The sequence below is a fragment of the Lonchura striata genome, chromosome 1 (assembly GCF_050655825.1).
Source record: "Lonchura striata isolate lonStrDom1 chromosome 1, ASM5065582v1, whole genome shotgun sequence".
Lineage (NCBI taxonomy): Eukaryota > Metazoa > Chordata > Aves > Passeriformes > Estrildidae > Lonchura > Lonchura striata.
The window spans coordinates 40545948-40573830 of record NC_140703.1 but is presented as its reverse complement, the minus strand read 5'-3'; the positions used below and the strand labels follow the sequence as shown (position 1 = coordinate 40573830).

At 40.7% G+C, this 27883-nt stretch overlaps 1 protein-coding gene across 2 annotated transcripts; it reads left to right on the top strand.

Moving 5' to 3' along the window:
• Nucleotides 1-27883, top strand: LOC144248883 (uncharacterized). Of its 2 annotated transcripts, XM_085574926.1 has the most exons (19): nt 1-16320; nt 17974-18088; nt 18221-18394; nt 18486-18592; nt 19071-19208; nt 20517-20599; nt 20755-20856; nt 20974-21035; nt 21611-21713; nt 21827-21894; nt 22479-22581; nt 22676-22734; nt 23329-23431; nt 23546-23652; nt 24235-24337; nt 24464-24513; nt 26814-26983; nt 27165-27258; nt 27633-27883. In XM_085574926.1, exons 1-19 carry the CDS (start codon nt 15857-15859, stop codon nt 27726-27728), a joined length of 2301 nt encoding a protein of 766 aa, XP_085431052.1. In that variant the 5' UTR covers nt 1-15856; the 3' UTR covers nt 27729-27883. The 2 variants fall into 2 exon arrangements, with proteins under 2 accessions (XP_085431052.1, XP_085431047.1); XM_085574921.1 differs by having other exon boundaries at nt 17974-18394.

Below are 27883 nucleotides of genomic sequence, written 5' to 3'. Positions count from 1 at the left end.
CAGCTCCAGCACCTGGAGCACTTCCTGCCCATCCTCTGCCCTGCCCTTTGTGTCTGTGGGACTGTTCCTGTCCCATATTCTCACTCCTCTCCTCTGGCTGCTGTTCAGCATTTATTAATTTTTCTTTGGCATTTTATCACCAGCATTGCTCAGCCTGCTCAGTGGCAAGTCACTCTTGGAGCCAGCTGGCATTGGCTCTGTTGGACATGGGGGAAGCTTCTGGCAGATTCTCACAGAAACCACCTCTGTAGATCCTCTGCTACCAAAAGCTGCCATGCAAACCCAGTACACCCACACAGACACAGATATGTGTATGTCTGTTTGATTAGTGGCTGGGAAAGTTCTTTGGATTGTCTTTGTTTTCACCTCTGATTTTGCTGCAGGACTCTATTTTGGGTATTACATCTTCATTTTTTAGTATTTACACTCACTCACTTCTACACTTTAAGCATGTGACACCTGCTGTGTTCGCTGACCTCAATAAAATTCAATGCAAACAATGTCATTATTTTCCATTTTTATTGCTTTTAGGCCTAATAGCACAAAGCCTGGGCCTGATAGAGTCAAGTGCTGGAAAAATGTTTAATACTGTTCTTGCATCCTAATAAGGTCCAATACAAAAAAAACCCCAAAAAACCCTAAACTATAATTTGAAGAGATGGGCTACTTAAAGTGTGGGAATCAGAAGAGTTGAGAAATTTACAGCAATGGAGGGCAGAGATTAATGGCTGCATTTTCCAAGATTATAAATTCTCTCTTTGGGACCTGAAGGAAGTGGCAGGGCTATTTAAACCTACTGGGAACCAACTGCCTTAAAAATTAACTGTTAAGTGACATACTAACATCTGTCCAGAAATCAATAGTCCACTGAGGAGTTGAATCCAGATTTTCTGACCCCTAGATAAATATCAACCTTTAAATCCTCTGGCCAGAGTCTAAGCTCCAGTCAAAATTTCTACTATCTCCAATGGGAAAGTTTGCATTCTCGATTTTTCCCTATATCTCACACAATACATAACAAATATCCCAGGTATAATGTATCCAAGATAGGAAAGAAAATCCTTCTTGGAAGTCATCCTGTGCCTTAGAGTGCAAAATCCCTCACAATGAGAGCACTGTTCTGGTGAACCACTCCCATTCATATTATCACAACATGAACTTTAAAGTTGTTTTCTGCCTCCTTGTCTGTGTTTCTGTGCATTCATCAGGAAGCCACAGAAAGCATACAGGTGACATCCTCAACAAAAGCAAGATACCAAATTATTTAATCTTACAGCTTTGGTTTACCTCTGTTGGGGAATATAGTTTGTCCTGGATAGTGCTCAATAATTTTGTTGTTTGTCAAAAAGCTGATAAATTTCTTTGGATAAAGCATCACTGGCAAAAAGCAGTTTTACTTCTCCAGCCCAGAAAATTTCAAAATGTCATATTTTGCTGAGAGAAGAATATGACAAAGAAGAAAACTGAATAAAAAACAAATAAAGGACATCCTTGCCATGAAGATTAGAAAGAAGAAGAACTTTCCTCAAAGGAAAAGCAGGAAAACAAGAAAGAACCTTCTTTCCCCAAAAACATCTAACATTTTAGAAATGTGCTGAGCACAGTCCAGACAAAGCAGTTTCTTGGTAGTTTTTAATAAACTTTTAAAACATTTTTTCTGGTATGGGGAATATTCTTATCATCCAATGCTTGCAGTCAAGACTTTGCTAGCCTTGTCCAGCCTCCCATTACCTTAAAACAAAATGTTGCACACCCTCCCATCCCAGATTAGGGATTGCACATGCTCCAAAACAACCTCTCTGCACCTTTGAATTTTACCTTTTTTTATTCTGCCTCAGATTGCCACTGCTGCCAAAATTTATAATGATTTCATCTGAAGACATCAGCTAAACCTGAACTGGGATTCTTAAATTATGTAGATCAGTGGGATTGAGTGAATTGAGTGTGCTAATTTAAACTCATGGTCCATAAAATTTTAGCTGTCCTTGTGGACAACTTTCTTCCTGATAAAGGCATTGTGCAATGGCCAGCACAGCCCTCATCATCATCATTGTCCCAGTCAGTAATAGGAAAAGTTTGAACATCATTATTTCATTGGCCTCTAGTATCTTATATTTTGGTTCTGGGAGTTTATTGATGTCTTCAAGTTGCAGTCATTTCTCCTAGGTAATTCCAGCTTTCAAATTAAATGGTACTATACTATAGCAAAGTGATAATCACAGTATTTTTAGTCGTCATTGGATAGGAAATCTTACGGTGTTATGATAACCTTATGTAAAGTCCAATAAATATTCCTCTGATAATTTATTATTAAATTTCAAATAAATTAATGCATAATAAAAATAATTTATCTGTATCTAAAATTGAAAACAAGGAAATAATAAAAAGGAAATAATTTTTTTTTTTTAAAAGCAGCAGCTATACATTTAACTGTATTGGTTTTATATCTCATTAGTAATGATATTATCTTCACCCTTTCAAGAAACTTCTCAGATCTGACTTGTGCATTCTCAGAGATTTTCCTCTTTTGAAGTAAATAACTGGAGCAATTGCCAGATGGGTAATTCTACTGCTGTCTTCATGGAAGTCTGGGCTGCACCTTTGTTTTTTTCACTGTGATTAGCTGAGGTGGTGTCCTGGAAAATCTGCATCGTCTTGAGCATCCTCAGGCTGTCCTTGGGGCAGGGACCCAGCTCACTTATAGAGGACAAACAAAAATGGACAAAAAATAATGGACATGAGACATTGTTCTGTACTGTGGCAGCTGCAAGAAGTGATTTTGTGATTTTTTTACCCACTCTTTGAGCCTGAAGGTCCTTTTTGTAGGATACCTGACACTGTGGGTTTTGCCCATGGAAGATCCAGGGCTGTAGCTGCCACTGCAGCTTGGGGTGACATCCCGAGGTGCTGAAGCCCTCTGGTTTCAGTGGGTGAGACACGCTGCTGCGCCGCTTGGTGCCAGTGCACATAATGCTGACTTCCCTGTTCTTTCACCAGCATCTTGCTTTTGCTGTGCATTTTCTCCACTTTGCTGCTTCCCTTTTTGCTCTATCCCCTTTTCTTTTTTTTTTTTTTTTTTGCAGCAAGGCTCCAATTCAGCTACCACTGCAGAAGTTATCAAGAGACACTCAAGCTCATGAAAGTCCAAGAGTCTCCAGTAAATTCTTGTTGCCTTACATAGCATGCACATAATTATACATGATGATATACATAATGATTTATTTACACCTCATCAAATCAATTTGCCATGTAAACCTGAACTATAGTAGAATGCTTATTAAATAGGAAAAATATTTTAAATGTGATTTCAGGGCAAACAAACAAACAAAAATCCTCAACCACACGGAAGGGTGCAATGTATGTCACTTGGCTACCATTTTCTCTTATGGGCAGTGCAGATATCTATACTTAATCTGTCACCTTAGACATGATTATTTATTGATGTTGTTTTGAACTATGCTAACTATATTCATGACTTCCCATACTGCATGCAGAAAATGTGTATATCATTACAGAAGAGACAAAATTAGTGGCTAATTCACTGACCATTTATTTCTAGGAAGTTGGGTTCAAATACTGTATTTTCACAGAGGAGACAAAGGATGTATATTACAAAACATACCTGTCTGCTTAGCATGGTGACAAATTCCTGGCATGTGTGTAAAGAGGAGATAGGGAAGATGATTCAGTGGTCAGAAAAGTGAACTGCATGAGATTTAATAGTTCTATACTGAGGATTCCCAAGGGATGTTTTAAGATCTAAATGTCATCTCCATATCTGCAGTGAAGAGGACATCCCTGAAAACTGGGCATTAACCCTTTGATTCCACTAGTTACTGGGCAGCCATAAGTGTTGCCATGAAAGTGAAAAAATGGATAAGCAAATCAATTTAAGTTTTAGTTTCATTTTCTCAAGACACATTTACTCAATTATTATTAATAACATTGCTGAAATTGTATATGTCCTGTGATGTCTTTTCATGTGAGGATGATGAACCTAATGTATGCTTCTCCTCTCTAAATTCTCCCCTGCACTGCAATCATCAAGGTTTATATTTGTATTTTTTTTTTCAAATCTTGCTCACTTAGCAACTTAGTCAATTAGTGTATATCATTGTACACCAAGGCCAAGGAGATACTTTTTAAAAATGCAACATAGAAAATCATTAACCCTCTTTCTTGTTAAAGTTTAAAATTTCATATATTTTCATTGCACATTCAATTAGGCAACAGTAGTTTCCCAAGGAAAAGTTTAGCTATGGCACGTTGCCAAGCTAATTGTTTGGCCAAATACAGGAACAAGATGAACAAGCCAAGTAATCATCCTAGAACACAGTGGTCCCAAAGAAAGCTCTGTGTTTACAGGGACCTGCATCTTCCAAAGGTAATTTGGAAAGGTTTCCTACTGCATATTTCAGTAAAACAAAATGCAGTTTCTAATTTACTTTTCCTGAATAAGAGTCTTAAAATGTTGACAAGTGCTGTAAATGTCATCTGCTTGGTATGTGTCCTGTATACAGAGATAATAAGGGAAATTTCTTTCAGAAAATTCAAAAAATCTTAAACATTAGTCCAAAATCAGTGGAGCTCCCTCTGCAGAACTGGATGCTTTGGGGATTTTTTGGTTTTTGTCGACCCAAAATGTGCTATTGTGTAAATTATTTTTCTAATTAAGGAATACTGGAAAGAAGACAGAAGTAGCAAGAAGATTGGCACACACCCATATGTGAGCAGAACAGGGATTCCATTTACTAACCAGTCCATCACACTTAGGACTTAGCAAATAACTCATTGTTTCCAAACATGTTCAGATTTTTTATTTTCTGGAAATCTCAGCTGTGGAAAATCTGCATGAAAATTCCATAACATTATGTTGCTAAGCACCTGGAAAACAGAGAATTCTTCTACACCAATTTCTCTTGACAGATAAGGCTGGGCTTATGGTTTTGTACTCTCAATATTGGGCCAAACTTGTATCAATATTGGGCCAAACTCCCTCTTCCCTCCCTGACAAGCACTGCAAAACCCTGATGCACACACCTCTCTTTTCAGTGATGATTTTGCTGTCTCTGTCACTGTGCTTATTCCACATATTTATGGCATTCTGCTTCCAGCTTCAGGTAGCTTTCATTCTGCATAATATAGATTTTATATAGATATATAAATGTATATATATAAAGTATATTTTCCTCCATTATCTCTAATTGTGTCACTTTTAGACAAAAAAATGTGTCACAGGTGCAGGGTATGATATTTACTTGAAACTGGGCCAAGCAGTATGCTAGGTAGATGGAGCTCAACTTTTGTGACTGGTAGGCTTTTTTTGTTTTTTTGTTAAAGATTTTTCAGGTGTAAAAGAGGTCTTAATTTTAACAGCAATCCTGAAGAGTTAAAATGTGGTGGGATCAGATATAACAGAACTTGGTCTGCTGCCTTCAGTGTCCTTAAGGAAAGAATGAATTTGGTGCCTATTGCTTAGATTGGCACTTATAAAGGTCAGAAACATTGCCAATAACACATTTGGCCTGAGGACATAACAATTCTTCAGAAACACTGATAATTAGTCTCATGGTACTCTTCTGTGTAGTTGGTGCAAGCTTTTTTTATGCTTGTTTTACAAAATACAGTGAAACACAGGGTTAACATGTCACTCCAAGAGCCTTCAGAACAGTGGCAGAAATAGAAATGGCATTGCCCTGACCCTTATCTAATGTTGGAGCCCACTGCAGGAAGGAAAACCTGAGATTTTGAGTGATTCAGAGCATGAGTGTGGCAGTGTCATCATTCCAAGTGTCCTGCTGAGAACAAAGGGAATACCAAGAATGGACCGTCTACAGGTGTCTCACCAAAATCAGCAAGAAACCAGCCCAATGCCATCTGATTCTTCTTCCCTGAGAAGCCCATGTTCTGTTTCCTGTGAAGCCAGAGCAAGATTCTTAGAAAAATGATTCAGTGCAGATCAGCACTGTATTATTTATTAATGCACTCACCATGTGAAAGGATGAAGTTAAAGCAGTAAGGGTATTATCTAGGTTTGGCCTGAAAATTCCCCTTTGAAAAAAAAACCAAACCAAAACAACAACAACAAAAAAAAGCTTTCCCAAAATAAATTAAAATAACATAAAGCAAAAGCAATAAGGTACTCTAGGGAAAGTTTTATAAGTCCATTACTATACATTCTTCAAGGCCTTAAGGGGAAAAAGGCTTTGTTGATGTGTTTGGAATAGTTACAGAAAATATGCCCACTTGTGCTTTACTGTGTAATTAAATGCTGTATAAATTATTGATGTACCATGATGGCACAAGAGAGAATACAAAAAAAAAAGAGTATTACATGGAACAATTGCTTCAAACCAGTTGTCTCCTTCCTCAGATTAGCTGATGTTTTCACCTCCTAAAAGGAAGCTAAATTATGTATGAATGAGGGAAGGAGCAGACAGCCAAAAGCATTACAGTTAGTATTTTGATGCTGTGTTTTTTAAAGCATAAAATTGCCATGGATAGTGCAGCTTGTGGGGGGGAAGTTTATTTTCTAAACTCAGTCTCAGTGAGAGGATATTTTGAAGTTAAAGATGTCACAGTCTTATCCCAAATTTTACTTTTTTTCTTCTCTCCTTCTTCTGGAAATCATTTGACTTCTGAGAAGTACAGAAATGGGGAAGAAGGTGCGTTACAGTCATTTGTGCTCAGAAAACTTTCATTGTAAAGGATTTATTAGAACATGTCTTGCTGCCTTTCACAGGATACAATCAGAATTGACCACTTGTTATCCGTGGCCTCTGACACAGTCAAGAGATTCACCATGAGATGTTTCGCCTTAAGTTTGTAGTAGAAAAACTGAATTTTAAATATAATTTTTTCAAAAGGAAATAAAAATAAATTTCTTTTAAAAATGATTTTAGCTAAAATGTCCTTCTAATGGCTAAAACCAGTAGTATTGTTTTCTGAAGCATTGACTTTTGAATCACAGACAATGGAGTGCATTTCTCTGTAGCACATTTCCTCTAGGGATCTCTGTTACCAGGGATCTGTTTTGTTTACTTCTGGATATGGATCCCTGGAGACTCACAGATAGTGTGTTAATTATTGTCTGTCTATGAGGTTTTCCAAGGACACTGGGGATATTTTGACAGTAGTCCAGAGAATATGGTTAGGCAAGGCAATGAAGACAGATGAATTGCTTATGCATTGCAATAGCTGAAAGAACAGTGATATTAAAATTGGAAAGACTCCTAACAATCATTCTATCAATGAAACAAGCAAATACATACGTGACAATATTGTGATTTCATACTTTTTTATTTTGATGATTCACCTCAAAATAAAGTCAACACTTCCAAATGCATTCAGTGACAAAAAAAAACAACAAAAAAAAAAAAACAAAAAAAAAAAAAAAAAAAACAAAAAACACCCAAAAAACCCAACCCAACACTCACACACAGACACACAAATAAAAGACCCAACAAAAAAAGAGAGGGTAACTTTGTCTTGTTTTTATAAACCACATGTGGACATGACAGAATTTCCCTAAACTGTTGAGATGTTTCTGTGTTTTACTTATCTCTGTAGCAGATGCTGACTGTACACATTGCAGGGGACAGACACTTGGCTTTCAGCACTGAAAGCATGGGGACCTATCCTGGTCTCACAATCACTTTTGAATACTCACTGTTCTTGCTGTGGTCATCTGTCAGTGATACCCAAATTATTCTTTATATTCAGGCATTTTTAAAAATCTCATCCTTTTCTGAAAAGAAATAATCAACATCTGCCTTTGTTTTCTGACAAAAACTAAATGGGCAAAGTATATTGCATAGTAAAAAATGGACAGTCCTTCTAGATGACAGCTTGTAAGAAGTTCATTTCAGGAACAGAGAAAAAAAGTGAAATGAAAAAAAAAACCAAACAAGCAAATCTAAAAAAAAAAGGCCCAGCATTTATTTATTGTAATTCTACCACCCCCCCCCCTTTGTTTTTTAACAGTGATTTGGGAGAAAGAGGGGTGATTTATGTTCTTCAGGTGAGTTGGCAATAAGATTACTGCAGTGCCAAATGTTTAAAGCCCAAGGAGAGGAGGGAGGGAGTGAGGACTGCAGCACTGCTGAGCAGCCAGAGGGTTTCATGGATCAATGGTTCATTCAGCACAAAGAAGCAAAAATAAGATAAGTGGAGATGAAACTGAGATAATAGTAGTTTCCCACATGTATGTCACAAGAAAAATGAATTATCCTGGAGACATTTTTGAGGATGGGGGGACAAAGCAATGGAGATAACACTGGAGTTTGATCTCATGTGTGCACGGCTGAAAGAGAGCAGAGCCTTAGTTTCTGGATTCAGGAGGCTGCAGGCAGCAGGTCTGAGGTGAATTTTCAGTAATACCCATGTAAGCTTTGAGCTGTCAGAAGCTAAAACAGTGACATGTTCTTGATTAGGAGAGCTGAGAGATTTTACAGTATCAAATCATGCACAACCTCTTGGGAGAAGTGGATGGCCTTGTCCTTGGGTTAATTAATAGAAAATATTTTGGAAGTATTTTAAACATTTTTACTCCTGTGTAAAGGAGTCATCACATCATTTCATGCCATGAGTAGTAAAAACATCCTTTGGATATGACAAAATCCATTTGAGGGAAATTTCTTGTAGCAATTTGTACACAATTTTTCCTGACTTCATAGTTTGCAAAGGAAGGTTGTTGTGAATTGATTCACCAATACTTTCACAATGTCATTGTCTTTCACAATGTCATTGACAGGACAACTAGGTATGGGTCAAGAATTATAAAGCAGTGTTGAGTTAGTGTAGTTTTGGTAGTAGTAAGCTCAAAGTAAGTCACAAAGAGGAGATCTACAAGTTCCGGAGTGTCAACTCTGCCCAAACTTTTACTGGATGCTTAAATTGACGAAAACACAAGTTTAGGTGATGTCTTGCCAATAGAAAGCCTGAAGATTAGTAACTAACTTAGAACTCAGCAAACAGCAAATTATTTATTATAGCAAGAGTTTATTTTGCCTATCTCTGCCAATTCTTGCCTTTGGCTGCCTAGTGGGGTTTTCTGGGTAAGAGAGAAAAAATAAATGAAATAACACACTCCTAATGAGTTCTTGAGAGGTTAGAAGACTGAAGTCAAACCAAAATAGCTTTTAGATGCCTTAATTTTCACTGACTTTGCTGGAAGTATGTGTGGGAGAGCTGAAATTAGATGACAAACACTTATTCAGTTCCTGACTTAACAGTTTAAAGGAATTATTACACTTCTTGTTTAGAGAAGGTGATTTTGTAGAGATTTCTCTATTATGGCCTTCACCACACTGTCAGAAGCAGGTCTTGTATAAGAATAGACTTGCTCCTAAAACAAAAGAGGCAAATCCCAGATTAAGTCTAGGAGTTTTGTGTAAAGGAGTGATATGCCAAACCATATCTCCTTTGTTACAGAAAACCTTCATGCTCAGGGCTCTTCAGGTGATCTTGGATATGTTCCACAGTCCTGCCAGTTTTAGGGTGTGCTTTGTTCTCTGTACAGCTGCTCCTGACCACAAGATGTGTTTAATCCCTTGCCTGCCATGTGCCTGCATCCTTATTTGCTCCCAGGGTGGATGCTCTGGAAAAGTTATCAGAATAACTCACCTTTGGCAGACCCATGGTGAAAAAAATCAGCAGACATAGTGATGAGGGGAGATAAATTGCCTTGATGGGCTCAGGTATTCCCAGGATGTGGCAGGATGCTATTTTTAAAGCATGCATATGAGGAGCAGATTTCAGGGTGCAAATATGAGTAATTGTGTGATGATATGAACAGTTTGGGTTTTCTTTTTCTCTAGGGCTATGGATTATTTTCCTATGAGATTGAACTGGGGTCAGATGAAGAATTTGCACTAACCCAGCACTCCATCTGTCTTGAGCAGTACTTGGGTTGCTCAGAACAATAAAGTGCTGATGAGCCATAGAAAATACAACTAACACTGAGAGCCAGAAACAAAACATATTTATAAAAACATATGACTTTGACAAATGATTACTTGATCTGGTTCTGAAAATCCAACACCTACCCTTAAAAGATGCTTTAAATGCCCAATTCCTACACTTTGCCAATATAGAAGTCATTAAAAAGGAAAGGGCAGCCAAAATTGGGGTTGCGGGTTTTGGACTGTATTTTTTCCAGAAAATGTAATCGCAGACTGAGGACAAAAATTTTCTAAATATTACTTAATGCCTTAAGCTGTAGGAAATTTGGACATAAATATCTTGTCTTGTGTGTAGCATTCATCTGCATTGGGTCCAGGTTTCTGTAGCCTCAATTGGAACTGGAACACTACAGAGATGTGAAGCTTCAGCATGACCGTATGCTTTGGGATAATCGCTGGCACCATGTGTAAGGCTGCAGCCTTTTTTAGTCCAGAATAAACCACAAGCTCAGGATAAGACTGATTTAGAGCGTAAAGGACTGTGAAATATTTGCTTTGTTCTCTGGTGACTGGGGTTATAAGAAGACTTTAATTGATTAAGACCTCTTTAATTGCTGAATAAGCAAAGAACAAAAATATTATCTCTTCCCAGAGGAGAGCGCAGCTGTTGCCTGCATACCTTTAATTCTTTACTTATTGTGAGGTAGATGTTTTTAAAAATTACCCTGCACAGGTATTTCAGATGTCTCTTAAATATTCTTATTAAATGACTAATCTATTTCAAGTAATCTCATATATTAGTTTATCTTGGTAGATTTCCTACACCCTTCAGCTTTCCTTTCTGGGGACATACATCAAGAAAAAAAGTCCTGAATATCTGAAATTTGGGCTAGAATTAACTTGTATGATACACTGCAGAAATATGCTTTAGATAAGGGGAAAATATCCAAGAATTAAGTCTAGGTTTCTGTATATGTGGTATTTACTCTCCATCCTGCTCTAAGCATTGAGGTATGGAAACTCAAAGAATGGTAATTTTTAAGAAAGTCTACATTGAAAATACAATTTTCATTTCAATCACTGTCCTGCTCCAGATATAATCGGCTTTAAAATTCTTGTTTCCTGGAATGTGGCTAGTTTTGTAGTTAAAATAATCAGGAAAATGCACATATATAATAAGAAGGAATAAATAAAAGTAGGGGAAAACTGCTGCTGCTGTACTGCTGTCAGAATATAGCCATAGAAATTTCACAGGTAGTTATTATTGCATTTTACATTCTGTTGGAATGAGATAGTTTTGAAATTATAATGACGCTCAGATAGTAAAACTGTGTAGAGCTCCAGCTTTTTTAAAGCAGGTAGTAATCTTCCCTTCACTCTCATGGTGTTTGCAAAGTTGATCAACCCTCCCAGAACAAACCACTGGAAAAAGCTTGTCTTTCACATTGGCTCATTTTCAGTGTGGCCACCACTCTGGATGGTGCAATGGGAGGAGCAAAGGATAAAGGAGGGATAGGGAGTGTGTAGGACAGAGGAAATTTCAGAATAAATATGTCTAAAATAAGAATTTATTGCTGGTGTGATTGAAATATTAACAGTCTAATCCAAGAAGGAAATAATAGTTCAGACTAAATAATTACATAAGAAAGAAAAATGATTCAATGCAGAAAAACTTCAATAATAATATAATAATGATAACTATACAATTACAATTATTGTTCTCACCCTGTTTTGTTTTTAGACCCCTTCTGCCTCACTCTTTCCCTGCTCCTCTGGGTCCTAGGTTTGGTGGTTTTTCTTTAGTGGTTGGTGGTGAAGGGGGAGCTTTAGCCCACTACCAGTGTCTGGAAGAGCAGGATGTTCATGGTGGTATTTTCCTCTCCTCCATTTCAAGACACACATGGGGCCACATTTATGTATTTGCTAACATGTTTTTACACTTTACTCTTTTTAAATTGCTCTGCAGCTCCACGTTATATCTGAATATACAATATATGATGCATTTTATATATATTAGAAGTACTCACTCTTTGTTCTCTCTGTTACCCCTAAAGCCAGGTTTGGCTGGCTCCAGCTTGTCTACCTTGTGCAGGTTGCAGAGGTCAAGGAAAGCTTATCTAGAGCAAGCCCTTCCTCTGAGGCTTAAAGAGCTCAGTCCAAAGCTTTTGCTTTCTTAGTGACAACGGCAATACTGTATTACAGGTTTGCATGGTAATAATCTGTCCATTTTCTGCAGTCCATTTCCCTTGTGCAGCCTTCAGTTGTAGAATTAGGGATGTTTGAAGACACATCCTGCCCACCCTTTTAGTATCCCCCTGTGGGTCTGTTGTGAATTTCCTTTGTAAGAAATCTTTGTATCAGACATAATTCCAGAGAAGAAAGGAATCTTTCTGAGAAAGAGGACTTAAACCAGTCTTTATCTTTGTTCCTTAGATCTCCCAAATTAACCATGTGCTCTGTCTCTTAACGACCAACTGAAAAAAAAAAGGAAGAAAGGGAATTCACTATGCTTGTCACATACGACAAAATCCATAGAAAGGACAATCTTCTTAAATGTCTGTAGAAGATCAAGCACATGAAGGTGTTCATGTGGTTGGAATATTATCCGAACTAGTTGGCAGGGGAACACTAATAAATTAGATTAGACAGGTAAACCTATTGTTCCTGTAATTTCAAATTAAATTATCTTTCTTTCTGTCTGTTGAATGTGTTTCAAGATGTCCAGTGGTGAGTCACTTCATCTCAACCACCAACCCAAAGAAGAGGAAAGACAAAATGCAGATGAAAGGGAGCACAGCTTAAAAAGGGCCTGCGAGTATTGAGCAGGGTTTATGTGATAAGCCCTCATAAATATATCTTTATTGTAGAATGATTCTCATAGAATAGTCTAGTTTGGGGAGAAAATTGTCAAGTTCAACTGTAAAATTATGCTGAGTTTTATTATTTCATTATGCCTGTGGTCATCTCTCAGGGAAGCCTATACTAATTCCAGCACTGGAATCTTGTTCCTGCACTACCAGCAGAGCTGGGCTGTCCTGGTGGTGTGGGCTCCAGGGCTGGCTGTGCACACACACACGGGACAGGGGGCACCACGCCACCCACTCATGACTGACCCTGTTCTCCCACCACTTCCCCCCCTGGATGCTGGCAGCCAGACAGCCATTCCTCTGGCATCCTGCAACAGCTCAGTACTGCCAGCTTTACCTAAATAACTTGTGTCCTAACTTTACTTGAGTATTTTATTAAAGATGGCTTTAAAAAAAGCACAAGGTTGTCTATAGGAAGAAAGGGACCCAAATCAGGAAAGTGTCTTGGGGTAGCGGCACTTCCTCTCCAAAATGTCTTTTCTTGTACACTGGTGGAAGGAAAGTGCTGTGAGACTGTGACCTGGCCCTGAGGAGGTTTGCAATCTCCCTCTCTGCCAAGCTTCTGTGAGCTTTTCTTCTTGGGACTGATTCTGGCTGAAAGGCAACTGCACTATTTATCCCACCAGCAACATTAGGGTACTAATGTTCTTTAAGCCTCAAACCATGGAGGTAAGCACATGATGGAAGTTCCTTCATAAACAGAATTTGTTGGAGGAGACAAGATGTAGTTAGCAGCTAAGGAGTTGTATAAAGGAGTATGTAACAGGCTATGTCCTGACAGCAAGCATCTCTCAATGGTTGTGCATCTCAGGGAGGCCTGGAATAGAGGGATCCCAGCCTGCACAGTTATTATGATCAGATAATTCAAAAGCCTGAGAAGAAATGTGAATCAAGAGGGTGGATAAAAAAACTAGGGGCTAATACACAAGAATCAATACTCTATTGGTATGCAAGTGATGAAAAATACTAAACTATCATCTTACTTTTGTCTACAATTAAGAAAAATATCAAGGCTGATTTTGTGCTGTCTTTAGAAGCTTGGTACTCTGTGGATGGTCCCAGTAGAACTTAGGGTGCAAATTTCAGAAGAAAATGCATTTCTGGAACGAGGTGAAAAAGGATTTTGAGGGATAAAAGAGCAAAAAAAAAAAAAAAATCATAGAATTGATTACTTCTGATGCTCTGAGAATAATAAATACATTCTCTAATCAAGAGTAGAGTAATTCCAGTGCACAGAACTAATCTGTTCATTAAGCAGAATGAAATCTAACAATCACTAAGAGATTCAGGTGATGACTGGGAGCAAACCCTGTTGCTTTCTTTGAGCTACACCAGTGAATAGTGGCAAACAATACTGGTGATGGGATGCACTGTTAGAATCAGGGAACTTTACATACAGCAGGTTTGTGAGAGCAGGTTTTTTTTTTTTTGCCATGTGTTAATATGAAAATTCCTATGTTCTTACACAATACCCAGTGACTATGCTGGAAGTTTGATAGCAGTATCCTGTTACTTGCACATCTAAATTCTTTCAAGTCATGGTAACAGTCAGGTGGAATGGCCTATGCCACTTCAGGTGTCTATTTTCCTGCATGAAACCAATTACGTGCAGCAGAGAACCACCATGTGACCCACAAAAATCATGAGGAGGCATTAATTGGAGTTTTTTCTTGCTATTTCAATTAGCCTACTTAATTCTGAATGCTGCATGGACAGTGTGCTGGGATAGCATCAAACACAGCATTTGCAAAACTGCGCTTTATGTTCGGCTGTGTGAATGAAATGCAAGATTGAATGAATGGGATTGCCTCTAGGCTGGATAATTATTGCAGCACTGTTTATGGCATTCAGTGAAACAAGATTGTATTTAGATGACATTTTGGCTCTGGCAGGGTATCTCTAGGGGACACAGAATAACAACCATTGCAGTGGGGTGTATTTCTCTATACTGCTTGCTGATACAATCCCTAAGTGTGATTCTATCACATCCATTAGAACAACTTCTACTAGTGTAACAGGTGAAGGATGAATCCATGCAAGTAAAAGACTCAGTTGGTATTGTCTCTTCAAGCTTTTCAAGAAGTCTTTTTTCTTCAAGCTTTTGAGAAGCTAGCATCCAAAGTCTATGCCTTCTTTTGTTAACAGCTAAGTGCTCTGACTTTTATCTATGTAGTCAAAATCTGGCTCCTGATTACTTGTGAATGTAAATTGTTCCTTGATGGTAAGTTACTAGGAAATTCTTTTATTAACTACCAGTGGCCTAACTCATTCCCCTCCCTCAGTGGGAACCCTTGCATTTGGCTGTAGTGAATTTTTACCATATAATTTGAAAATCAAACATGAATGGATGAGAAAAAGCAGATATATTTTCCCTATTAACAGGATTTAGCAGTTAGGTATTAAAGTAATCAAGACTTTAATCTTTCATTTATATTATTATAATCTTTACAATGATCTCTTAGGTGAAAAAAAAAGAATATAAATATAAATGTCTTTTTCTTCAGGAAATAATTTGTTTTCTCTTTGTCTGTGCATATGTAGTGAACAGCCCCGCTCCTGCTCATGATAGAGGGCTCAGAGTTTTTGCCTCTGAAATGAGGTATTTTAATGCCAGATTTTTTAAAAGGCTGGGAATTTGGGGTGCTGAATTTCTTGAAAATCTGACTTTACAGTTTCTATAAAAGTGTTCATGGCCTCAGTTGACTCAGCTTATTTTTTGAGTTCTTGCCAACTGCTAGAATGGAGTAGTTGAAAACTCATTTTCTAAATTACCCCTTTTTAAAGGCTGCCCAAACCACCAGGAATTTTGTCTCTGTTATTGATTTCTTTAAAATGAACTTAATGAGTCTAACTCCGGTGTTCAAAGGAAGTCATTAATTAGCCAATGTTTTAACATAAAACGATCAGTGGATTGAAGAGGATAGAAATGCAATTAACTATTGATCACTGGGATTAGGATATGGTAAACCACGGGAGGCTTCTAGCCTGCTTCCTATTGAAAAGCCTTGGCTGAGAGGAAGCTTGGACAGACTATTTCCAGAACGCTGTCTGCCGAGGGGAAAACACTGTCTCCTGGGAACCAGCAGTATGTCCGTTCTGTTTGTTTGTTTGTTTGTTTTGTTTTGTTTTGTTTTGTTTTTCATCTGGGATAACATTCTTCATTATCCTAGCTCACGCTTCTTCAGAATGTCTCGAAAGGAGGAATTCTCAGGCTGTGATTTTGATCCTCCGGTTGTCCCAGGTGCCGCGCTCCCCGCCGGAGCCGGGCGTGTCCCCAGGTGTCCGTGTGTGACACCGGGGCGCGTTCCACGGTCGCCGTGCCCCGCCGGGCGCCGGCCAGCCCCCAGGGCTGGCTCTGCTCGGACCTCGCCTCTCGGATCTGCCGATCCCCTCCTCGCCCGGGGCTGTGTGTGCTGGGCCCAGCCCAGCCCGAGCCCAGCCATGGTGCTGGCGGACCTGCACAGCGCGGCCGCCAGCGCGGACCTGGCCCGGCTGCGGCAGCACTGGTGGCTGAACAAACACCGCATCAATGGCTACAACCGGGACAAGCAGTAAGGACAAACAGCAGGCCCTCCGCCTGTTCAGAATTGTCAAAATTATCTGAGTCGGGGTAGGGTTTTTTTATGTATGTATTTGCTGCTTTCAAACCTAAGCAGCAAGAAAGGAGACAATCAGTGGAACAGCAGCTAGCATCCCTTAGCCAAGGACATCCTGGAACTAACAAGCATTAAAGATGTAGTAAATCAAGATATTGTCTCAGTAGAACAGACAGCAGAAGCATCTCTTAGTGAAGGACATCTGTAAAGGCTGTTGTAAATCAAGATGTTGATGCATTTCTATGTCTATACATTGCCAGTTTGGCAAAAGACTCAAGGTCCGTGTATACCATAGATGTATTTTCTTCATTATAGTACTGAAAACCACACCTACAGGTTAAAAAGACCAAGTGAAGACCCCTCCCCTAAGCATGCATAGAAGTTAGCTGTGGTTATGTAACTTGTGTGGAAACTATTAACCAGTCATGGTAGAGAGGCAGTACTAGGGAAGCTGTTAATTCTGAACTTCTATGTATTAATAATAGCATGGAAAGACTAGTGGGGTGTGCTTTATTTATATATTTATATTTATATAATATATTTATATGTTTATGTCAACTCATTGAGCACCCAGGCACGTGTAACTCTGAAACACATAATCCATGTCTCTCACAAGTGTGTAATTATTGACTTGCTGCACACCAGGTAACAAACCCAATATTGCAGAGAACACACCCACCCTGTCTGGAAGAGCCAGCCAAGGCCAGAATTGTGCCTGGCAGCAGGGTCAGCCCCAGAGCACCAACCTTACAGGAGCCCTGCCTGAGCTGTAATAGGAGACAGTGAAAGCTCCACTCTGCTCTGGCTTGCCCTGCCCTGCTCTGGAGCCTGGGCCCTGTACTTGATCATCTTTTTGTCCCATCCCTGTTTATCCAAGTCAGGCTGGATGGGGCTCTGAGCAACTTGGTCCAGTGGAAAGTGTCCCTGCCCATGGCAGGGGTTGGAATTAGATGGTCTTTAAGATCCCTTCCATCCCAAACCATATTAAGATTTGATGATTCTGTGGGGCTCATCAGCTTCCTTTCCAGGTGCCAGACTGAGCGGCGTGGTTTAGCAGGGCATGGATTCACAGAAAGCCAGAACAGCCTTCCTAATGCTGTCAGAAGTCCCATCCCATCAGTCTCTGGGACAAAACTGATGTAGGACTGATGGGGGGGAGGGGGGGTTCTCAGGGGCTCACACTGGTTCTGCACTGTCTGTAGATTTAAACAGCCTCCATTGCTAAGCAGTGTTTACCCTAAGTCAAGGGCATTTTCAGTGTCTCATGCTCTGCCAGTGAGAAAGTACACAGAAAGCTGGAGGGAGCTTAGCCAGGTCAACATTCTGAAATGGGATTTGGCATCAGTCAGTGGGTTGTGAGCAACTGTATTGTACATCACAGTTTTTTCTTGGGATTTTTTATTTGCTATTATTATTATAATATTTATTTTATTTAAATTTTTTCTATTTATCAATCTGATATAATTTAATTGTTATTTTAAGTCTTAATTTTGATTCTTCTCCCTGTTCCACTGTGGTGGAGAGGGAGAGGATGTGAACGAGTGGCTGCATGGTGCTTCTTTGCCATCCAGACTTAAACCAGGACAACAGTATATGTTTAATTTCTAGGACTCCTCTGCATCTTGCTTGTATAAATGGCCATGCAGATGTTGTTCAGTTTCTGGTAGAAAAGAAGTGCAAGCTAAACCCTTGTGACAGACTGGATAAATCACCACTAATAAAGGTATGCAGAAGGGGTATACATTCTCTAATCTTTGATGATGCTCATACTTTCCAGTGTTGGGAAGGTGTGGGAGTTCTGACAGTGAGAAACACAGATGCTGGAAGTTATTTCTACTTTGTTTCTTGTTTCCAGGCAGTAGAGCACCAGCACAGGGACTGTGCAGCTATTCTGCTGGAACATGGTGCCAACCAGGACCACAGGGCTGTAAACGGTAACACCGCCCTTCACTTTGCTGTCATGGCTTCTAGCAAATCTCTAGTGAAGCTGTTACTTGAGCATGGTGCAGATATTGATGCTAAGAATAAAGTAAGCTTGGACTTTGGGTAAAGCTGCTCTTCCCAGGTCGACTTGCTCATCTTCTCTCTGTTATTCTAAGAGAGATGTTTTCTCCTTTTAGTGGGGATACACTCCGCTTACTCTTGCAACCGTTGAAAACCGTGAAGAAATGGTCAAGCTCCTTCTTCAAAAAGGAGCTAATGTGAATGCTCAGGACAAAGTTTATAGGTAAAGGGTTTGTGAAAAGTGCACATGGGGCTCCTTAGCCCTGTTTGATTTGGATTGATGGGAGACATAAGAATGAACTTTGAAAAAGGACCAGGAATCACCCAGAAGTATTTCCTGTGTGGCTTGTGAAAGCAGTCCCGGGCTCAGTTGCCACTTTCTTCAGGGGGTGATTTCCACACTGAGGACTGCAAGAAAGCTCTCTGCCATGACACACGCCCACATGTGTGTGTACATGCAGGTGCACAGGCCCTGCATCTGCTCTGGGCAGGTGGCTGTCAAGGAGACCTCCCGAGGTCCCACATACCTGAATTTTCTAACATCTGTAGGCATTTGGCTGTCCCTCCACTCTGCCTGTAGGAGAGGGGAAATGAATTGTTTAAGGAGAAAAGAGGAATTAAAGTATTGGCTTTGTTTTGTTAAAGAATTGGCAGTGTTTGCAAAAGCTGACATATTTACTCTTATCTCTTGGATGCCCTAGGACCCCTCTTACAGTTGCTACTTCTTCTGGGAATAAGAAAGTAATACAACTCCTTCTTCAACATGGTGCTGTTTTTCTTGAGCCAGACAAAGAACTCTACCCATGTCAATCTTTCACCAAAATGGTTCAAGATGATCTGTGAGTGTTTTACACCATTGTTAAAACAACCACATTCTCCTAATGTCTGGGCTGATGTACCTCCCTTTTTGGTAACAGCAGTAGGGTTTAATGAGGCGCTGAGAGCTTTGTAGAAGCTGAGCTCAGTGATGTCACCTCTTTCCATGTCAAGAGTAGATTTAGAAGTTGAGGAAAACTTTGTCCCTTCCCCTGAGTTGTCTGAGAATTCACCTGTGTGCTTCCAAGTTACACCACATTGGCAGCAACTACTTGCCTTTTGTTTCAGAGGGGATCTAACTGATATCCCCTGTGTGCTTTACTAGGTTGAGGAAAAAAAGCCCTCTTTCACAGTGATGGTAGCCAAGGGATGGGTGAATGGCCTGCATTATTCCTTATGCCTTTCCTAGCTCTAAACAATTCCCCATTAACTCATGCCACTGGATCTTGACTTCATTTTTTTCTTCCCCTGCCCTTCTGGCAGTCTTTATCAATGGGAAGCAGGAAAGAAGGGAGCTTGTGTAAACTGTGGTGTAAAAACCCTTTTAGGGATAAAGCATGTTTGAAGATTGTTCTTACAATATGTGGCACTCATTCCTTCCCTCCAGGCTTCTGGAACAATATAAATGTCATGATAATGCACTATTCTGTACAGCAACCTCGACCTGGAGAACATGTTTAATTTGTTTTCTTATTTTATTGTTTTGGCTTTTTTTTCCTGCTTATTGAACAAACCCAAGCCCCAGTCAACTCAGGCTTGTTAGAAGACAACACAGGTCTTGGAATGCAAGCACAATATTTGTTGGCCTGTTGATAACCCACTTGAGAGCTTTCTAAATTCTGAGGTCCTCAGGCTAACCATGGGAATTTCTGAAGGCCTTCAAAGTGAGGACCTGGACTGAGGAGACTTCAAACCATCTTGCTGTGGAAAGTAGCTGCACCATTAGCATAACATCTAGCTGAGGTAGAGGCTTTGGTGATGTCAGTCTGCTAGGAAGCTTGTTAAATTCATTGGCTTTTGAAATGGAGAAGGGATTTATCAGATGAGACTGTAGGCAGACTGTAGCAGGGATGAGTTACTCCACAGATAAGACTAGGCACCTGTATTGTCGGCATGCCTGTAATGAGGATTTCAGTCTCCATTACTCTGGGACTGCAGTACGTTCTTTGTGTGTGTGACCCTTTAGCAGTTTAGTTCTGTGTGTGTGTGTGACCCTCTAGTCTATGAATATGGGTAGAATGGAGCATGCATGGCTTTTACTCTTCCTGCAGAGAGTGCATGGAAGTCTCGGGGGATTTTACCTAATGCATCTTCTTCCTTTCTATATTTAGCATTGCTAATGAGCAAATTGAGAGTTCCTGCTATGAGACAACTCCTGTCATTCCCTTGGAAACAGCTGCCTTGGCAGAGTCATGTAAGACACTTGTCTATCAAAGAGGTCATGAGAAAAATTACCGTGGCCTGTAGCAGAATGATACCAAATCAATGGAAAGCTGGTCGGGGGGATGGGTCAAAGATCTGGAAAATAAACACTCAAGGCAACAATGTGCTTCTTATCTTATTTCTCAGGTGATGTCCCAAAAGTAGAAGCAGCAGAAAAGAAAAGCAATGGTCCAGCTGCAGACCAAAATAAAGTGTCTAGGTGCTCTAATAGAGTGCAGCCCTACAGAGGTAATTTCAGAGGGACTAGATGGTTAACTTCAGAAGCCTCCATGGAATGAAGCAAGTGGAGAAAAGCAGAGTGAAATAAGCACTCACAGAAATTATGCATTTCTTAACTTTTGTTAGGAGAGTACAAAGCAGAAGGAGCAGAGAAAAAGGAAGACAAATACTCCCTCTGCAATCCTGAGGTACCTTCTCTGAGGGAGGCAATGGGGTTCCTCTGACTCCCTGGATTCTGGGTTTGTTTGCTGCTTTTGTCACACACTCGTAACTTGACATGCTGCTGCTTCAGACAAGCTGTTCAGCTGGGACTGGGACAAAGTGGGGGTCCAGCTTATGTCCTGGGTCTCCTTGCAGCTGGCCTTCAAGTGGGATTTCTAGTATAGCACAGAGCAGTGAAGCTCACTGTTGGTTACACTCCTCTGAAAACTGAAAGGCTTGCACTGTGAGGATTGCTGTTTTTCCATTACACATCTCGCTTCCCTAGATGCATGCAGTATCAGCTGGTTTCTATATGATCTACAGTCTGGAGATTAATTCCTTCTGCCTAGGTTCTCTCCAGACTGAGCAGGTGGACTTGGTCCTGTTTTGAAAACAATGCTCAGCAGTGATCTAAATGCACTGGCTGTGCATGCCCTTTCTGTTCTTTCCATCACCTTATCCCTCTCCTTAGGCCTGCTGGCTGAAGCGAAGGATTTGAGCAGGGAAGTGGGTGTGGATTTTGCCTGTGCCAGTTCTTATGTGTGTCTTTTAAATTACACAGACTGATCCAAAAGGTCGAGGGAAAGTGCGGGCCAGAGCGTGGCGTCTTGCTGCAAAGAGCACCAGGTTGGATGCGCGCTCTGCTGCAGTGGAACACAGCAAAGGTAATTTCAGAGGGACTAAATGGTTACCTTTGTAAGCCTCTCTGCAGTGAAACAGGAGAAAAGCAGAGTAAAATAAGCATCCACAGAAATGACATGCTACTTATCTTTCTTAGGTGTCTTGCCAGCAGCAGCACCAGTAGAAGCAGAAAAGGAAGACTGTGATTCCTCCTGGGATTCTGAGGTACCTTCTCTGAGGGAGGCAGTGGTGTTCCTCTGGCTCATGTGCTTCTGAACTCATTCTACTTTGATGCTGCTTCTGCCACGCCCTCCTTACTTGGACTTTAACCAGCTGCTGCTTCAGATAGTCTTTTCAGTTGGGACTGGGACAAAGTGAGGTCCACTAAAGTCTGGGGCCTCCTTGTGGCTGATCCCCAAGCTGGATTTCTAGGATAAAGAAGTAATTGTTCCTTCTGCTTACAGTCCTCTGAAGTCCTAAAAGACTGGCATTGTGAGAGCTGCTTTTTCCCTCCTCGCAAATCTCTTTTGTGAATTGTCAATGTTAAATGGTTGTGTATGACCCACAGTTTAGGATTTATTTCTTCTGCCTAGGTTCTTTCTAGCTTGGGCAGGTAGACTTTGTCTCTTTTTAAAAATCCTGCTCAACAACAGTGATGGCTCAACACTGGCTTTGTTTGCCCTTTTTGTTCTTTTCATCACCTCATCCATCTCCTTAGACGTGTTGGCTGAATCAGAAGATTTGAGCATAGAACTGGGTGCACAAGTCACCTGTGCTACTTCTTATGTGTTTTTTTTTAAATCACACAGCCTTTTTCTGCAATTGTAGAAGACGTGTTTGCCAGTGGGCGGCGTCCTGCTGCAGACCACAAAGGAGTGGGTGTGCGCTCTCTTGCAGCAGAGCGCAGCAAAGGTAATTTCAAAAGGACTACATGGTTACCTTTGTAAGCTTCAGTGAAGTGAATCAGATTTGGAAGAGCTTTGACAAGTCTCTTATCTTTTCTTAGGAGTCTTGCAACCAGCAGAAAAATCAGGAGAGGATGATAATTCTTCTTGGGATTCTGAGGTACCTTTTCTGAGTGAGACAGTGAGGTCCCTCTAAATAACTGGCTTCTGGGCTCATTTTCCTTTGCTGCTGCTTTTGTCACACACTCATACCTTAGACTTTGATGACATTCTGCTGCTGCAGACACGCTGTTCAGATGGGACTAGAACAAACTGAGGTCAAGCTAATGTCCTGGGCATCCTTGTGGCTGATGTCCAATCTAGATTTGCAGTAAGGATAATGTAGTAAAGTTCCATGTTTGTTACAATCCTGTGAAAACTGTGCAAGGCTGGCATTGTGAGGATTCATTTTTCCATCAAACATCTATCTTCTGTACATGCAGTTAACATCAACTGGATTCCCATATGACCTACAGTCTATAGATTTATTTCTTTTGCCTACATTCTCTGTGGCATGGGCAGGTGTACTTGGTTTCATTTTAAAAACTCTGCTCAATAGAAATGCTGGATATGCTTGCTGTGTTTGCCCTTTTTGTTCTCTCTATCACCTGATCCCTCTTATTAAGCCTCTTGGCTGAAGCACAGCCTTTGAGTGTGGATGTGGGTGGAGAAGCAGCCTGTGCCAGTCCTCACGTGTGTCTTTTAAATTACGCAGACTGATTCTGAAGGTGAAGGGAAAGTGTTGGCTGCTGTCCAGCTTGCTGCTGCAAAGAGCAACAGGTCGGATGTGTGCTCTGCTGCAGTGTTACACAGCAAAGGTAATTCCAGAGGGACTAAATGGTTACTTTTGTAAGCCTCTCCAGAGTGAATCAGATGCAGAAAAGCAGAGTAAAATAAACACTCATAACTATTGTGTGATTATCTATTCTTAGGGGTCTTGAAACAAACATGGAAAAAAGCAAAAAAGGAAGACAGCATATTGCAGCCAGGAGGGAGGGAAGAAAAACAGGAATACAATGATCTTCCCTGGGATTCTGAGGTATCTTCTCTGAGGAAGAAAGTGGGGGTCCCTCTGACTCACCGGCTTCTGGGCTCACTTTTCCTTTGCTGCTGCTTCTGCCGTACGTTCATAACGTGGACCTGGACATGCTGCTGCTCCAGACAAGCTGTTCAGACGGGACTGGGACAAACTGAGGTCCAGTTAATGATCTGGGCCTCCTTACAGCTGAACTCCATGTGGGATTTTTAAGGCAAATAAGTAAAACTTCCTTCTAGTTACAGTTCTCTGAAGTCCTAGAAGGCTGGCATAGTGAGAATCTTTTTCTCCCACCTCACAGATCTCTTCTGTGGATCCAGTCAATGTCAAATGGTTGTGGATGACCCACAATTTCTGTTTCTTACGCCTAGGTTCTCTCAAGCTTGGGCAGGAGGACTTTGTCTTGTTTTGAAAGATCTACTCAAGAGAGATGCTGAATATGCTGATGTGTTTGCCCTTGTTGTTCTTTCCTTTACCCGATCCCTCTCTTGTTAGGCCTCTTGCCTGAAGCAGAAGCTTTAAGGGTGGAAGAGGGTGTGGAAGCAGCCTGTGGCAGTTCTCATATGTGTCTTTTAATATATGCAGACTGATTCTGAAGGTCGAAGGAAAGTGTTGGCAGACGTGCAGCTTCCAGCTGCAGACCGAAACAGAGTGGGTGTGAGCTCTGCTGCAGTGGAGCATGGCAAAGGTAATTTCAGAGGGTCTACATGGTTACCTTTGTAGGCCTCTCTGGAGCGGATCAGTTTTGGAAAAGCAAAGTGAAAGAAGCACTCACAGCAGCAACTCTCTTACTTTTTTTTCTTTCTCTTATCAGCTGAAGGAGCAGAACAGAAGAAACATTATATCTCCACGTCTGAGAATAAGGTACTCAGCTCTCTTCCTGAGCTCTTACACTACCCTTGGCAGAAGTCATGTTTCTTCATGCTCTCTACTTGAAGGCAGTGTTGATGCTGCCGAGGATTCATTTCCCAGCTTTTTATCTTTTTTCTTGCTTGCTTAGCTCCCTGCATTACAGGGAGAAGATCTTCAGCTAAAGGTTGAATCTTCAACTCAAACAGATTCTGAGCAGGACAAACAAGTGACTCTTAGAGACAGATGTAATATCCCTAAATAGAACCTATCAGTGTAAGCACATGTGTTCTTGCTAGTGAGAATATTTTGAAATAGTGCTGAGAGGAAGTAATTAATCTGGACCTGAGTTGTAATTTAGACCTAATTTCATATGCATTTGAAGCAGAAGGGCTGCAAAAAGAGGCTGCTTGAAGTCCCATTCAGCTTCATTTTTAACACATCCAGGGATGAGCACAACTCCTCTGGACAACCTGGTTCAGTGTTCCATCACAATACTTGGAAAATTTTCCTCCTTATATCTAATCTAAATCTACTGTCTTTTAATTTTAAACCATTGCCCCTTGACCTGATACTACAATCCTTGGTAAATATATCTCTCATTTTTTTTATGTCAAAAGGGTGCAATAAGATCTGCTCAGAGCCTGCTTTTTCCCAAACTGAAATATCCCAGATCCCCCAACCTTTTTCCATGGGAGAGGTGTTCCAGGCCTATGAATGTCTTTGTGGACCTCATCTGGCCTCCTTTCACAGGTCCATGTCTGCCTTGTGCTGGGGGTCTCAGAAGGTGACACAATACTTTAGGTAGGGTCTCACAAGAGCAGAGTAGAAAAAGACAATCACCTCCCTCAACCTGCTGGTCAGCCAATATGTAGACCAATCTAATGATGTAATTTCATCAGTAAAAGCATTTTTGTTGTCATGTTCACACTGATTTATGCACACCTATGAAACACCATTTTCCTAGCCATTAGCCAGGCAGAAGCTTGGTAAAATTCTCAAAAAGGACTCCCTGGAAGGAGCTCCACTTTGAACTGTGAAGATCAACAGCAGGAAGGAACAGAAACTGCTGTTGGAGAAACTGGAAAGGTGTAAAATTGGGGTGTGGAAAATGCCAGTTTCTTGGCAGGGTCCCAAGCCTTCTTTGTAGTAAACAGAGCAGGGAACTGACTGTTCCTTAAGATTTTGTGTAGTGGGGTGGTGCAGGGGAAGGAACAGCACTGCTGCCTTTGATGTTTGCCTGTTGACATCAATTGAAGTAACAGTGGAGGGCTGCACTGAGGTGGTCTTAGTACACTGTACAACTTTGCAACAGGAGTAAGTTGAGTGACAAATAACTGACTCAACTTATTTTATATAAGTCTGGCGACTACAATTAAAGAAACCACTAGTTGTGATGTCACTATGTCCTTAATGGGAGAAGGACGTGTATTCCTTTCAAAAAGCTGCTTCCCAAGCTTCATGAAGCACACAGTATTTGCTTCTCCTCTGTGGTTTCATAAAGTGGACTGTGTGTTGACAGAGAAAGAATAGGCCTGTTGGAGGGTTGTGCTGATGTTTTGTAGTATTTCTTCCTGCCATCACCATTGCAATGGTGTTGTAAAGTCACTTTAGTAAGAGGAGTAGTTTCTAATCACAGTAGCCAGGAGGGGGCATGGCTAGGGTCCTGAGGTTATTCTGTACCACCTCAGGTCATTGTCAAGGACAGAGGATGGAGGAAGCAGAGTGGGGTGGGGAGAGGGGGGAGGGAATGCAGTGAATGGGGAAGGGGAAAGGAAAGGGAGTCTATTCCCTTGTGGTTGAATAAGTGTGGAGAGGTTGGGTAACACTGATGCTGAGCATTTTCATATGGATCTCTTGAACACTCTTCTTATGAATATTGTTGCTGTTGCTGTTTTCTTATCTCATTGCTGTCTGCAGTAAATTGTTCTTAACTGAACTCATGGTCTTTATCTTTTGTGTCCCCACTTCTCCTCTCCTTCCTGTCACAGGGGTGAAGGGGAAAAGAAGGAGGGAGCAAAGGAGCAGCAGTGTGATTTGGAGAGTCTCAGTGGGAGCAAAAATTTGGGGAATAGAATTCCTAAACTGTAACACCAGAACAGACTACAAAGTCTGTTCAGAGTCCTTGAGAGAGGAGAGGAGAAGTGTTGTGCCAGTTTTTAGGAAACACTCCTGGGAATCAGTGTAGGAGATGGTTTTCTATAAAAAATGAAGAAGTAGCACAGGTTTTGAAAGTTAACATCAGAGACAAAGCACTCTACTATTTTTTAATATATAAAAGCTTTCTACTGGGGATTGTTCTTGTGGTTTGACAGCTCAAGGACCTGAAAGAACCTCTTAACAAGAAGGAATATTATGCTGACTCAGGGAAGAATGCCCAAAAGGGGAAGGTAATAACAATTTTGAGGAACATGCAAGGCATCCTGGTTGAATCTTTTGATTCGTCAGCTGCAGCTATCCCCCAGCTGGAAGAACGCATTCAACGGTAAGACAGTGGAGCAAGGCCTCACTTTGTGTGATTCTGTGAAAGCTGTCTTCTTGCATCCCAGTGAGATACTAATACACGATTTTCTAAGATGCTATTGTTTTAGATGTGTTCTTTCAAGCTGTTCCTTTGGGATTTGTTCTCTTGTGGACTTTGTGCTAAGGCCTGTACTTTTTTTCAGGCTCCAAATGCAAATGGCAAGGCTGGAAACCACAATCCAGCAACAAGCCAAGACTATTGAAGTCTTTGAGACGATCCAGCAATCTCTTACCTCAGTAAGCTATTCAGAGCCTTCCCTGTTCATAACCCATAGAGCCTAGTTCCATATTCATGTGGGAAAATTTAAAAATTTTCAGGTTTTCCTAGAGGGAGTCTAGGAGAGATCAGATCATATAACTAGATAACCTGAAAGACCCAATAATATTCTAGAAGAATGGGAGTGGGGGTACATATTGGAAGGAAGATATGTAGTAGGTGGTTTGGGAAGTTTGTACATTCTTATTATCTCAGCCAATGGGGAAAAAGAAGGGCAATATGCAGTGGGAGTTTAGGATAAAAGGAGACTGGATCCTCCAAAAGCTCAAGAGACCCCACAGAGGTATGGGTCACTAGACTCTCCCTTTATTCAAATAAAGTTTCTTTTTTGCAGGATTCCTCTGTGGACACAGGTCTTTGTCACCATGATTTTCCACACACTATCAAAAACTGTTTTGGAGAGAAGTTAGCAAAGCAAGCCAATCCCTGAGGCTGGGTCACCCTGCAAGTTTTTCCACCATTTTGGGTGTCTCTTTGTTGCCATGAGATTTGTGAAATTTAGCAATTGTCTATCTAGTGATTACTTATGGTTATTTTTTGCCTGTTGCTGTTTTGCTTGTCAATAAATTGTTATCTATTCTCTTA